At 39.4% G+C, this 15,538-nt stretch overlaps 2 protein-coding genes across 2 annotated transcripts in view; one reads left to right on the plus strand and one right to left on the minus strand.

Annotated features, from left to right (window-relative positions):
- Nucleotides 1–15,538, minus strand: part of ndufs3 (NADH:ubiquinone oxidoreductase core subunit S3) — a 20,006-nt gene continuing 4,468 nt past the window's right edge. The window contains exons 2-7 of the mRNA XM_069906032.1: nucleotides 9,039–9,101; nucleotides 8,156–8,253; nucleotides 6,600–6,749; nucleotides 2,932–3,057; nucleotides 1,383–1,502; nucleotides 1–298 (exon numbers count right to left, since the gene is read on the minus strand). Coding sequence (XP_069762133.1) covers nucleotides 131–298; nucleotides 1,383–1,502; nucleotides 2,932–3,057; nucleotides 6,600–6,749; nucleotides 8,156–8,253; nucleotides 9,039–9,101 — 725 coding nt within the window. The 3' untranslated portion in view covers nucleotides 1–130. The remainder of the gene's footprint in view (nucleotides 299–1,382; nucleotides 1,503–2,931; nucleotides 3,058–6,599; nucleotides 6,750–8,155; nucleotides 8,254–9,038; nucleotides 9,102–15,538) is intronic.
- kbtbd4 (kelch repeat and BTB (POZ) domain containing 4) overlaps nucleotides 12,527–15,538 on the plus strand; it is a 24,752-nt gene continuing 21,740 nt past the window's right edge. The window contains exon 1 of the mRNA XM_069906021.1: nucleotides 12,527–12,987. The gene's annotated coding sequence lies outside the window, so the exon portion shown is untranslated. The remainder of the gene's footprint in view (nucleotides 12,988–15,538) is intronic.

Below are 15,538 nucleotides of genomic sequence, written 5' to 3' on the forward strand. Positions count from 1 at the left end.
AACCTTATTCAAGTAATTTATTTACATAAATATCACACAGACCAATAGGCATTACAGAACAACTGCTACTTAGGTCCACATAGGAAGTTCTATTACTCAGAGCTCTCCCAAAGATTCAGCTGCCCTTTGTTCACTTAGCCTCAGGTTTTTTCTCTCCTGCATCAAGTTTTGGTAGTTCAACTGGCTCACGGTGTGCTGGGAAAGCTTCCCATGGGCTATTAAGGTCAAATTTGCGGAATTCTTGGGCAAGTTCAACAGGCTCAGCAACCACACGTTTCACCTCATCGTCATAACGTATCTGAAAGAAAAAAAAATTATCTGACAAGCAACAGCACCTGATGCGAATATTGTTGATGCGATATTTAGGATGCAACATTTTTCACACAGGTTTAATCTATTCTTTATGATAAGCTAGTGGGTTTGAGACATGCCCCTCTCGCTAAAATTAAAAATGCCTGGGAGCAGGATTTAACCCTTACATTATCAGGTGAAGTTTAGGATCTAATTTTTAAGATGCTTACATACCTTATATACCCGTCAGTGCTCATTACAATTTAAAATTGTATATTGGGCTCATATGTCTAAAATTAAATTATCTCACATCTATTCAGATGCAAATCCTTACAGTGATAAATGTAAGAGAGAAGAGGCTTCTTTAATTCGTATGTTTTGGACACGTCCTTGTCTTGAAAAATACTGGAGGGAGGTATTTCAAACTCAATCTTAAATTTTAAATCTAAATTTAGACAATCCTCTGATTGCTCTTTTTGGCACAATTGGAGAAGATGATATTCCAACTCCAATTAAATGTCGTATTCTGTCTTTTGCATCTCTCCTGGCTAGATGTGCAATATTGTCTAGATGGAAGGATGCTGCCCTGACCATTCGTGCTCAATGGCTCAGGGACATCATGTCCTGCTTAAATTTAGAATCGATACATTATTTAATTAATAATTCAAATATAAAGTTTTAAATGTTGTGGGGGCCATTCTTGAATTACTTTCATAACTTATAGACATAATATTTTTTAAATTTTTATATTTGGCATTTTATTCTATGAATGAAGTACATATTTTCCTTAGTCGCATACCTTGGGTTAGGGATAGGGTTTAGAATCACGCTGTATGTGGGAAATTTTTTTTAAATTTTTGTTTTAATTTTGAATTATGGTTTTATGTGCTTTATAGCTTGATGAGTTATCAAATTTGTCATTTGTTATTAATATTATGTATTCTATAAATGTTTTATATATGCATGCATATATTTGAAATTAATAAAAATATTTAAAAATACAAGTGCTTCATGGGATAGAACACAGACCCAAGGTGATGGAAAAGAAAAAAAATTATCATCCACATGATTAAAGATATCAGAAACTGTACCTCCACGTAGCCAGATAATGGAAAGTCTTTGCGGAAAGGATGGCCTTCGAATCCATAGTCTGTGAGAATTCGTCTTAGGTCTGGGTGGTTAGCAAAGAATACACCAAACATATCCCATATCTAGAATGAATAGCAGTAAGACTTACAAAATTGATAGAGCAAGACATAAATAAAAGGCACAAAAGATTTGTGTATCCATCCTGTAAGATGTAATATTGTCTTCCAGGTTTAAAAAAAAAAGTACAAATTAATAAACCACACATAATTACACTGCAAGGCCAAATGAAGAGAGTTATTGCAACAAAATTTCTTCAATCAATTTAAATTTAGACTACAGCATTGTAACAGGCCCTTTCAGCCCACGAGCCCAATTTCACCCAACTGTCCTACAGCCCCGATAGTGGGAAGAAACCAGAGCACCCAAAGGAAACCCACGCAGACACTGGGAGAATCTAGTGTCCTGTTTCATGTTTCCTTCCAAAATCAATGTACAATTGGACAATAAATATCTTGTAACAGTTAATGTCAAGCCACATGATTTCTCACTTAAAATTAGAATCATCAAACACAAATGGAGAAAACACCACTCAGTTCATCAAATCCACTCTTTCCAGACAACTCAAAGCCAACAGCTTGGACTCTATTACAGCTGGCCACATACCTCAAGCTACATCCCATCCATCTCCAAAATTCAAAAACCTGGACTGCTCTCATTCATTAATAAACAACTTTCTTCCACTAATTTAATTATCTAGTCATCCTAGCATTTCTATATGCATGCTATTGATTCAATTACTATGCAAGTTACTACACACACACACACACACACACACACACACACACACACACACACAAAGTATCTCAGCAAGATCCAAATACAGAAAATTTTGGGGTATTGCTTTTTAATCAAATCAGATAGGATCCAATAGCTCAGTGGTTAGAGCACTAGTCTTGTAAACCAAGGGTGCAAGTTCTTTCCTCACTGGGGCCTCATTTCTGTGAGGGATGTTGGACAAAGTGCTGAATCTGTCTTCCTTACGGTAGATAAAGTTAAAGAATTTCATGTATGTTACATTCTAAATGTAGTATTATGTGACAATAATGGAACCTTTACCTTTATAAAGAGCTCCGAATACAAAAAAAGAATACCTTTGCAATTTTCCAACTCATCTCCAATCCTTCTAAGAAACAGAGACTTGAAGTTTTGCTTCCAAATTTAATTAAATGTACAAAGCTTTAGCCAAGATTACATTATTATAGTGCTACTTTCTTCTCTCTATGTCTATCAGATTCTATCTGCACTCTCACCTCAAATATCTAACATTGATCTGCACTTAGTTCCAGTATCTACAACTTTGTACAGCCACCTCACTCTGAAGATTGTACTTTGATTTCCCAGAGATCACCTATTAATAAAAAGGAACAAAAACAGAAAATGCTGGAAAAACTCAGAGTACCCAAAATCTAGGGTGAAACAAAAATGAATGTTTCAGGTCAATGACCCTTCAGCAGACTGGAAAAACAATTGAATTGAATTGCATCAGCTCACCTCTCTCTCGTACCAGTTTGCAGCTTGAAACACGGGTACTAAGGAATCCAGTGGTGTCAACTCATCAGTGTAAGTCTTCACACGGATACGAGAGTTAAACTGCAGTGAAAGCAGGTTATATACAATCTGTTGAAAAGCAAATAGACAATATTGTAAAAGTAAATTGAGACCACCTCTAATCAGAAAACTGAAATAAGACGGCAAAGTGAAATTCCATCAAATTGTCCACTTTTCTAAAACTCTACATCATAACACATTCTTTATTTTATTAGTAAGAGTGGAATCAAGCAAGTTTTGGTTTTCAAGGTTTTTGTTAATAATTACAGAAGTCCAAAAATCCAGATGCCAGAAACCAAACCACCTGAGAATCCAGACTTTTTCAAAAAAACTCAAACTTCTTAAATTTAGTGGGCTTTTGTGGATGTGCATGCATGTGTAAGTGCCACAGATGCACAGCGGCCACAAGCAAAAAATTTTGTATTTACATATTTGTCAAGTATTGACTTTAATTTTCTTTAAAACTGCTCGCTTTGATAATGAAGCAAGCTGCATTTGCTATTGAATAAATTATCAAAATGTATCTATTCATGTCTTCTTTATTCCTCCTTAAATTTGACTTTTAAAAGTACAGCCCGAGAATCTGAAAAATCTGAACCAACCCAAACCCCAAGCAGCCCAGATTTTTGGACTTTTACTGTAACTCTACTTTGTTTAAACACTAAAAGCAAACATAAATTCAAAAAATATTCAAAGTGCATTGATTTACTTTGAGCATCATTGTCTTTGCAAATAGCACTGATATTTAGAAATATAATGTTTACTCCACTTTACAAAAAATAAAGAGGTGAAAGTCCATTCTTGGTGTAATAGGCAATACATGTCTTGTCAGCATCTTATTTTTTTTTATTTTTCACACCATAAACCACAATGACCATGATACATACATTTTCCTTTTCAAATATATACAGTATCATTTTCTCCCCCCCCTCCCTCCTCCTATCCCACCCTCCCTCCCCCCCCATCCATTTAAAGTACAAAATCTAAGATACATTAAACCAGTCAAACAATGTTGTCATTCAATAAAAAAGTAAACAAGAAATTCCACTGAGTCAATTCTTTTCATTTCCTTCTCCTTTCGTTAATTTAGGTAGTGAATGTCTCCGGTAGGTTTTCTCTATTGTGTTTCATGTAAGGCTTTGTCAGCATCTTATTGATGATGTCATAAACCATCTGTGACCATGCACACAATCCCATCTGAACCTTTAGACTCAAAGCTGCCTTTCACACCAGAGCTAATTTTGTTAATTTCACTCAAAAGATTTGCAGTTTGATCTGGTCAAGACTGTCAGTGAGTCCTGTCCCTTTGCCTTGTCTTTTGGACTGTCATTGGAGCTTTAAATTGCATGGATAACTTTTTTCTCTTCTGTGCCAACTCCCCAAGGACACGTCTAATTCATTATTGTTTTTAATCAACCTATCCACATGCTCAAGAACCTTAATACTGGTCATTCTATCTGGCCATATAATGCTTATCATTGAGCAGAGGGAACGTGCATAAAGCATTACATTAGAAAAAGGTTCATGTCTCAACTTTTTCAACTATGCCATGGAAATCTAGACGCAGAAAGAGAAAGTACAAAGCGATACTACAGTGTAGCAAAAATCAGTAGCATTGTTAGAGACCATCAAGAAGGGGACAGGGTAATACTTGCTTATGATCAGAGCAGAACATGGCACAAAGAGAAAACTGAAGGCAATCTGTTTGAATGTATGTTGTGTTTATGGCACAAATAAAAATAAATGGATATAATCCAATAGCCATTACACAAATACGGTTGTAAAATAATCAAGGTTGGGAATGAAATATTCTAGAATATTTAACTTTTAGAAGAGACAAGCAAAGAAAAAAAGTTGGCCTGATATTAAAATATTTAATGAAAGCAATAGCAAGGAAAGATTTGTTTTAAAAATCAAGTAGATACATGTTTTGGGACAATGAAATAGTTTGTTGGGAACTTTGTTGCTATTCCAAGCAGTAGTAGCAATGCAGGGCAAAGTATAAATTTGGTAACAAAGGTGTGTATAACAAGGATAATATAATCTGCATAAAGACTATCCAAATCAAATTAGTTATAGAGAGAACAATAAATTCTTGAAGCATTTAAGAGATTTTATTTTTAAAAATCAGGATGTTCAAGAATTAACAAGGGGGGAAAAAAAGATGGAAGTTTTTCTTCATGCAAATGGTGGAGTTCTACATCTAAGAAGGCTATATTATTGAGTATATTTTGGAAAGTAATTGATCATTCATGTTAGTCAACAGCCTCCAGGCAGAAACCACAGAGACGTCCAAATTTTATGAGCATTTCATTAGGACAACAGGAAGCTCAAATATACTGATTGCCGATTCATTCCGTGGATCCTATCATTGCCTTCTACTTTACCATAAGAAATTCCCTACATAGCTCACTAATGGAACAATCTCTACAAGTCTAGGCTTTTATAGTGCCAAAATATCACTATCAGACCTTTTTGTGGTCTCATCGACAAAACTGCAAACATCCCAGACTTTTAGAATACATGTTCTTTCATTGTTGTTTTTCCTGCTGCAGGAAAAAAAACGACAGGGCACCTGCAGCTGTTGGCTAAACCCTTAAAAATGAAATGTGGTTTCTTCTTGAAGGCTGCTGAATCAATTAGGATGCTGCTACACATCTGCTCACCCAGAGATCCTGGGCCCAAGGTCATCTCTGAAAAAAGCTGAGCAAAATACTTAATGAGTACCTTGATTAAGTGTATTCATATGAACAGAAAGTGCCCATTATCTATCACAGCAAAATAAAAACAGATGTGCACATCTAATTGAGCAATATCGTGGGCTTAATTGGGTGTCAATATTGATAAAACTATTCCAAGAGAACATGATATGTTGACTTAGCAGAGATACCAATTCTATACATGGAATATTTTAACCTAGACATATAGTTTCTAAAGGCTTGGCTCTATTAAAGTCAAATGATCAATTTGGATACAGAACAGAGTACATATTTGGTACAAAATTGTAAGTTTAGCATTTTTGGACTAGAACTAAACTTTACTCAATATATTTGTTTTTGCAACAAACAAATGAGCACCACATAAAATGTAATAATTGCAAAATGGCGGCATGGTTAGTGAAGTGATTAATACAACTCTGTTACCAGCACCAGCAACCCAGCTTCAAATAAGGCATTGTCTGTAAGGAGTTTGCCCATGTCCTCCAGACATTCCAAAGGGGTTAATGGGTCACATGGGTGTACAGTAAAACCCCTAGAATCCAGCACCTATGGGGATTGGTAGATAAGTGAATTTTCCGGTTGCTTAAGAAGGCGTTTTGTGTGGATTGGAAAACTAATAGTGAGGTGCGCCAGTTTTAAACTTCCATTTTTTTTTAACCTATTTATTTTCCTTTTTTTTGCCAGTTGCTTGAATTCCAGATAACTGGAGTTTTACTGTATTTTGGCTGCACGGACTTGTGGGCCAGAAGGACCTGTTACTGTGCTGTACCCCTCAAGAAAAATTAAAATTAAAAATTGTACACAATTTAAAAGCTGCCAGAAATGTAGTGCTTCAAAACCTAATTCCCTTTTCATAATCTTTCCTGTTGCCCTCTCCATTTATCCCGTTACCTCAAATCTAAATGGACGAGTAGGGACATCCACTGCAGTCTCATCAGCAAGTGATTTAAATTGGGCGTTGGTATGATCTCGCAGGAATGTTATCACAGGTACTATGCCATCTGGATGGATTAAAAGTTCCAATTCATTGAAACAGGTCACCTGTTGAACAAAGGCAAGGAAAAGATCTTTAACTGAAAATCAAATGTTGAAAGTTTAAATACCAAAAATGCTGATATCAGTCAGCAGATCAAACAATAAATGTGGAAAGGAAATACTGAATTAACATTTCCAGGCAAAGATCAGAACTGGTAAACTGAAACCTAATATTTGGGATGTATTAATACATACAACTGATCTGAATAATAATTGGTACACAGAATACACCGCTGGACAAGAAAAATAAATTTTCAATTTTGTCATGAAAATCATTTATCACCACTTTAAAAAATTTAAAAATGAAACCAAAAATTAAGATATTTTGAGCTTTGCATGTGGCTTTTGCACTTCATTGTCACGAGTGCCCCAATGCAATAGCTTGTGCAAACTTTCACTTGCTATTCTAAATCAGGGTGACTTTTTTTTTGGTTGTGGACCACATACAGAAAAATATAAGAAATCATGGGCCAAACAATACTAAGCCAGCAGTTTTCCAGCAAGTGTTTTTAGAGCAGAAAATCCCTGTCATTGAAAATTAATTTTCTATCAAAATAACTATACGAGACTACTGAAGAGTTTAACTGTTGTCATTTCAGTAGCTTATAGATGTGCTCACATATTATCGAATGCATTTCTCTATCTGCTGCTCTTAAATCAATACAATAAAACTCTCATTCAAAAAGCAGTGCAAAATAAAAAGCTGGGTGCAAAATAACAACCGGAGAAAAGATCAAGGGACAAGGGAGTCTCCAACATTCCTCCACGACTCTCAGTGCTCACCTTATTAATTGTGATGCAATGTGTAAATCTGTAGATAGGCTATTGAAATTAATAGATTCCTTGCAAATTAAACAAACACACTTCCCCTTGTCTTCTGTGAAAATGTATTAATTTTCCCAACGTGTCTGAAATTTTCACCACTCCCATGCTGTTTTCTATCCTTTAGGTTCCACCAACTGAGGCAAATGCATTTTTTTAAAAAACTGAAGTAAACATTTTCATTGATGAGTATAATTGCAATGGTCAGTCTAGTCGCTGTTCAAAATGGCAGTGACATCTACTCTTGAAACAAAGAAGTGCAATGGTGGCCTAGTAATGGTTCAAAATGGCACCAGCATCTCGTGATAAAACTAAAAAGCGCAATGTATATACAGTGTAATTCATTGCTAGTGACTATATTCTAATTGGCAGGGGCTGTAATTTGTCCAACACAACGCTAAATGGCATTGTTCCCAGTGATAATTCTAGAACCTCATGCAAATATCTGCAAGTTAGTTGTTAGACCAAGTTTGTAGATATTCGAGTAAAAGTTGAATGTCATATTCACCCAGGTATATTTGACCATTCAGCAGGTAAAAGTAGGTAGCTTAGTGACACCTAAAGTACCACCAAATGAGCCCAAGTCCTACCTGCACTCGTTGGATATATTTGGGAAGAATTTCTGCAACATATTCTCCAAACTGTGACAGCTGGTTGCGCTGTAATTCATTCTTTGGTCGGACAGTAGCTGCAGGATAAACAACCAGGTAAACATAGGTATGGAATTTCTATCATGCGCTCTCCCTGTTAAAAACATCCAAACATCTTGCTGCACCTTACATCAAATGTCACCGAGTTTTATTCGATTTTATTTCAATTCTGAACAGAATTGCAATTCAAGGAAGTCAGAATTTGATTAATTTGCACCTGGTTTCTAGCACCACAATATCTCTCCATCACCAAATGAAGTCAGGAGCTGTCCGTATGAGCAGAGCTATAACTCTAGTCCAAAATTCAACAACATCCCGACAAAGGTAGATTATAGGGAACCCATTCATTGGCTTAACCATTCAAGCCTTCCACTATCTACAATACACAAAGCAGACAAAGCTACATCAGCAGCACTTCACATACTAGATACCATTATCACCCAGAAGGACAAGAGTCTGTCCATGTGTTGCAAAAAGCTCATCAATCGCTTCACAAAGTCAACTTAATAGTTGGCATTAAATGGCAACACTGCTGTTATCCCAAAGGGCAATGGGATATTAAAAGAAAATCACAGCTTGCAGTTGCATTTCCAAGTTATCCCAAAGCACATGATAATCAGAATATGGAACATTATCTATTATTACATAGCATACAAGTTTTCCTTATAATTTATGGTCTTTTATGGTGCTCTCAAATAATTGCTTCCCACTCCCCAGTACAGAATTATAACTATTGTCTTTACTTCAATATGACCCCAATGTCATTTGTGGATTTGTGCATTAAAACAGAGATATAAATAAATCATATTTGGCAGTTACTTACGACGAGTCTCAGGTGCAGATCCCTCATATCTGCTCTGTGATATGGAAGCACTCCAGCCGAGAGCTAAAATGAAAACACAAGCAAGATTTTTTTTTACGTAAACTCAAATTATGTTATGAATCAAAAGCACACAATGAAGAATTACATTTAAAAATTGTTTAAAAAGTTATAATTAATGAAGTCCAATCTAAAAATGTAAGCAAATATTTTGGGTGGGTAACTTCTGTACAAAATTTAAAGAATTAATTTGTAAATAGAATCGTCTGCCTGGGGCTAATTCGAGTCAGAAGAAGAACCAAGGTTCACACCATTTTGTCCATAATCTAGGATGACACTTCTCTGAATTCTAACAAATCACTACAACTCAAAAGGAATGAAGACTTTTTTTCTGGACAACTAGACTAGATGCAAGTAATTTCATGGTATTACACTAGAAATTGTCTCAGTATCTTTAACATTTATCCCATTTAAAAAATATCATTAACAATGCAAGCAAAAACAAAACTGATCAACTTCTGATTGGCAAACTTAGGAAACTGGTTTAGATGTAACATGCTAGCAAGAAAATATTTTGCCTTCCATGCACCAGAACACGAGTCCTGATGTCACAAGTGATGTGGAGCTGGCTTCAGCTTTTCGCTGTATTTATCAATAATGGTGGTTAGGCAATAAAATTGTAGATCCAGCCAAGGTTAGGTGGCATGCTACATGAGAATAGAAGATTCAAGGTTCCTTTATTGTCATGTATTAAAACAGGTGCAATATTACACAAAATTGCATTCAGATGCTGCAAGGTAAACAAAGATTCACCATCAGCAGAAATTGCCCAGCGTCCATTACGGTCTGAGAAAGAGAAGTAAAAGAGTCCCTTCAGTCACTAAGTGTTCATGGATTCGCCTCCCGCGCTCCAGCAGCCTCTCCAACCTCACAGCCTTCAGTCCAAGTCATCAGTAACCCAAGCTCCAGATCCAAACCTTAGCCCCTTTTATACTGCAAAGCCATGTTATTCCCGCAGATGTAACCTGTCTGAGGAAGCCGACTTGCATGTTCATACAGAACCGATAAAAATGAGCTCCATGAGTCAAACACATTCCATCAAAGATAGGCAAATCTAAACCCCCCACCCAATCCACCTTGTGATTCTTTCACACAGCTCTCAAAAGATGTAAAAGGGGCTTTTGACATGAACAGGAAGCCTTCAGCACCCTCTTGAAAACTAGTTCAGATATTTGGTACCCCTTCAGCCAGTCTCCAGTCTGGTGTAAGCTCTTTGACCACAGTTGCCAGCAGTCTGTGAGAGTTCCTTGCATTGAGTCACTTTGTGGCTGTGCGTTCTTCAGCCACAAAGCCCCTCACTGTCTGCCACCATGGTCACCGTTCCATGGGGTCATCTCCCGTGCTCTTTCTCAAATGGAAGAGTGGTCTCCCTGTTTTTTGGTGCCCTGCACCAGTCCTCTGCTTCCCCAGAACCTACACCCCTTGAGGCTGCTGCCAAACACAGGACATTGATTAAGTATTCAGGTAAAACAGTGGTAAATGGAGTTCAATGTCGAGACATGCTGACCTCTTGCAAACTTGGAACTGTAAAAGTAATGTTATCTATATGCTGCAAAGTAAAGAAATGCAGACAAGCATGTAGACAAAAAAAAACAAACAAGAAAATGGAAGGAGTAATCCATTTGATCTCTTAAACCAAATGATTTGAGTGTTTGGGGAACCATTTTGTTTCATGATGGAAGTGAATGGGGAGCAAGCTTAAAAATAGAAATGGGCATTCAGAAGAGACATCAGGAAATAAATTATATAAAAGGGGAATAAAAGAAAATCATACATATTCCAAACACTGGGATAATTGAAATTTTAAATATGCGATTCATATGTTCTTGTTAGACAAGTGAATTAAGGGATGTCAAAGCAGTAAATGGTATGAAGTCCATTCACTGTGCAAGGCCACACACAGCAATGATGTGGATTCAATCATTTGCTAGTGGGTAGCAGTTTGAACAAATAAGATATTGAGAAATGAACCCCTAACCAGTCCCTCTCTCCCAAAATCTTCAGCTATCCTAGCAGGTAGGATTTGGAGAGAGTTAAATTCATACATCAGTCATGCAATAGAAAACCACACTTCCATTCCTTGTAAAAACTTAACGTCGGCACTTACTTTAAAATAGCCCAATTTCATGAAACTTATTGTTGCATATCATCATGTTTTCCCTTCCTCTGGAAACTATTTTCTTGCTTATAAAAAGATTCATATCTTCTATCCAGTATTATCATCAACCTGGACACAATGATACCATGACATCCCTTTGTTTAAACTCCAATTCCTGCCAAATTACATGTACTAACAGCTGTGTGAAAGTTTGCTGTCTTAGAACCATAGAACAATAACAGCACAGAAACAGGCCATCTTGGCCGCTCTCGTCTGTGTCGAACCATTTTTTTTTCTAATCCCGTTGAACTTCCAAAATGAAACACCTCACGTTTGCCTGCATTAAACTCCATCTGCCATTTTTCAGCCCATTTTACCAGCTGGTCCAGATCCCTCTGCAGGCTTTGAAAACCATCCTCGCTGGCCACAAAACCTTCAAACTTACCGTCATCTTCAAACTTGCTGATCCAATTTACCACATTATCATCCATATCATTGATATTGATGACAAAAAACACTGGTCCCAGTACCAATCCCTGCGGCACACCACTAGTCGCAGGCCTCCAATCCGAGAAGCAATCTTCCACTACTACTCTCTGGCTTCTCCTGTCCAGCCATTGTCAAATCCAGTTCACTACTTCACCATATGTGAACCGTCCCGACTAACCTTGTCAAAGGCCTTACTAAAGTCCATGTAGACAACATCCACAGCCTTTCCTTTGTCAACTTTCCTGGTAACCTCCTCGATAAACTCTATAAGATTGGTTAAACACGAGCTAACACGCACAAAGCAACGTTGATTATTCCCAATCAGTGCCTGGCTATCCCAATAATTGTATATCCAATCTCTTAGAACACCTTCCAATAATTTACCCACCACTGTCATCAGACTCACCAGCCTCTAATTTCCAGGATTACTTTTGAACCAAATCCCCAATAATCCCTCAAAAACCAAGGTTCCCCGTATCTTTGATCCTGACAGGGACATACAAACATTATACTCTCCAAATTTCACCTTTTACCTCGCACATCCTTGCCGGAAAACAGCCTGTACCAATCCTTCCGCTTTTCCTCAAAATTGACCTTTCTCTGATTTAGAATTTCAACCCAAGGCCCAGACCTAGCTGTTATAGATAGAGAATTTAGGTTAAAAAGGGCTTAAGTTAAAATGTGATGATTAATCAGAAAAGGGGAAGCCAGAATAGACAGGGAGCTTACCATAAAAGTTCAGCTGGACAATGTTATAACAAACAGAGATTTTTCATGGTCACCAAGAGACATGTAGGAGCCAAAGATTGATAAAGGAGTGAAAAACAGAATTTAGTGTGTGCAGAGTTCGTAGTGTACGTGACTAACATGATAATTACAAATGCAAGTGTACTTAGAATGATTTTGCACAAACTAACCAATTAAAACAGTGTTAAAGAGGAGGGGAAGGACAAGCAAAAAGGTATAAAAATCAATGCACTGTATGTATCGGGGCTTGACTTGGCGAGAAGCCAGTTGAGTCCAACTCTGCAGACTTGTAAATAAAGCTTGTCGTGTCGCCGACTTTAAAGAGACTCATGTGTGAGAATTTGTACTTCTGACAACTGGGGTTTCGTCCAGGATCTGCACTCCAGCCGTGGGAGGAGGCGAGAAAGGGGGACATCGGAGTGGTGCATCCCGCTGAGTTCAGTGGCTCCTAGTCCCTTGCTCGTCGCCTCAGGCGGCTTGAGCGAGTGGTATCCGGACAAGGTGACACGACAAGACGAAAAGGAGAGGAGTGACGGTTCAATCCCCAGGAAGACACCGGTAAGTGACGACTTACGATTTTGGTGTGGGGATTGACGGATGAGACCACCCAGGTAACGGTCATGACGGAATAAAAAAAATATAAAACGATAAATCAGGTGTAGAGCCTTTGTCGTGGCGTGAGGACCCTGTCGTGGGACCTTAGGATAGACCCCAGGGAAACCTCGGCGGGAACCGGCGGAGGGATAGTACCTCCGACGAGGCGTCCGAGACGAAAGGGTCCCGAACGGGGGGGTCCTCAGCAACGATAAACGGATCTAGGCGGGAAAAATGGGAGGATCAAAATCTAAGGGCTCGTCTTAAAGATCAGGACTTTTCACGGGGGTTCCCCTTGACAGCCCTTTGGGGAGAATGTTTGAAAATTGGGATAGTAAACGATATCGAGACAAAGACAAGAAAAAGATGGTTCAATATTGTCTTCTTTGGTCGAAACAGCCTATCAAAGGTTCCTCGGTCTGGTGGCCGAAATTTGGATCTGATGAGGATTGGGTTAGACAAGCATTAAACATATATGTAAACTTGAGACAAAAGGTGAATCAAGAAGAGTCGGCGTATGCATTTTGTTGGGTTCCCTGGCCAGGATCCTTAACAAAATGTTTTAAATTGAGGGTAGCGGGAGAAAAGAAGTGGGAACCTTTGGACAACCTCCCCCCTCCTTATGTTATCCCGGTGCCCACTGCGCCCGAGGGAAGCTCGCTGCTGGAGGGGAAAGGTGATGAATCTGATTGTCCCGGAAGGGGCCGGGAACAAAGGGATGAATTAAGGGAGTCGGACCCTAAACTTCCACCGGTAAACCGACCCTGGACCAGATCCCGGACTGGTCCAGGACCATCGAAGGCTCCAGTAAGCCTAAATCCCCTGAGGGAAGTTCCTATGGGAGGACTGGGAGGGGGAACGGGATATGTAAACGTTCCCCTAACCAGTACTGAGGTGCGGGGATTTAAGAAGGAAATGAAAAGTCTATTGGAAGATCCCATGAGACTGGCCGAACAGTTCGACCAGTTCCTGGGACCAAACACATATACCTGGGAAGAGATGCACGCAATAATGGGAACATTATTCTCACCCCAGGAGAGGCAGATGATTCGACAGGCTGCCCTCCTCATGTGGGAATGTGAACAACCTGGGGACCCCAGACCCCATGAACAAAAATATCCCCTGAATGAACCCAGGTGGGACAAACGAACACCCGAGGGATTGGCAAGTATGAGACAATACAGAGAGTGGACGATTAAAGGAATACGGGAGGCTGTGCCAAAGGGTCACAATTTCGCCAAGGCATTTGGGAACCACCAGGGGAAAGATGAGTCCCCTACTGATTTCTTGGAGAGGGTGAGAAAGAATGTCCAACAGTATGCGGGTGTGGACCCTAGTACACCAATGGGTGAACAGCTTATTCGAATTGAATTTGTGTCCAAATCGTGGCAGGACATTAGGAAGAAACTAGAAAAGGAGGAGGGCTGGAATGAAAAACCCTTGAGCGACCTGTTAAAAAAGGCGCAAAGAGTATATGTGCCAAGGGAAGAGGAAGGTCAAAAGAGGGCAGCGAAGATTATGGTACAGATTATCCGACAGATAAATGCCGAGTCCAGAGGGGAAAGGAAACAAAACCCTCCTCTAAGCAACCCAAGATATCCAAGAGAGGGGAGACCCAAGAGACCCGCTAAGTGCTATTACTGTAACGAGGAAGGACACTTCAAGAGGGAATGCCCCCGATATAAGAGGGAAGTGCGGACCCTCGAACTCATGGAAGATTAGGGGGGTCAGGGGTTCCGGGTGTTGGGGACCAAGTATAAGAGGGAACCCTTGGTAAAACTGAAAATTGGTCCCCAGGGAGAAGAGGTGGTGTTTATGGTGGACACGGGAGCGGAACGAAGTAGTGTAATAACTGTGCCGATTGGGACCGAGCCTGTAAAAAGCAATTTGAAAATTTCTGGGATAGAAGGGGCTCCCAGAACGGTATCGATAATTCCCCAAGTGACAGTGAAGCTGGAAGGGAGAGAAGGGGTACAGGACCTCTTGTTGTTACCGTCGGCCGGATTTAACCTCCTAGGAAGAGATTTACAGGCTCTCCTAGGTTTGAGTGCTCTCCCCGTGGATGGAGAAGTGCGAGTCCACCTCTGTGCTCTGAAGGAGGAGGATGAACACCAGGTCATCAGCCGGTAAGGAAACGTCAGTATCCTATTTCTTTGGAAGGGAGGAAGGGGCTACAGCCGGTAACTGAGACCCTAATACGAGACGGACTTTTGGAGGAATGCATGTCACCCTATAACACCCCTATACTCCCAGTAAAGAAGCCGGATGGATCCTATCGTCTAGTTCAGGATCTGAGAAGTTTGAATGCTATTGTTCAAACCCGCCACCTGGTGGTGCCCAATCCCTATACAATCATGAGTCGGATTCCCCCAGACCATGAGTGGTTTAGTGTTATTGACCTGAAGGATGCCTTCTGGACGTGCCCACTAGAAGAGGGAAGTAGAGATATGTTCGTGTTTGAATGGGAGAATCCATGGACAGGTAGACGGAGGCAGCTTCGGTGGACCGTATTGCC

This window comes from Narcine bancroftii, chromosome 1 (genome assembly GCF_036971445.1).
Source record: "Narcine bancroftii isolate sNarBan1 chromosome 1, sNarBan1.hap1, whole genome shotgun sequence".
In the NCBI taxonomy this organism is placed as follows: domain Eukaryota; kingdom Metazoa; phylum Chordata; class Chondrichthyes; order Torpediniformes; family Narcinidae; genus Narcine; species Narcine bancroftii.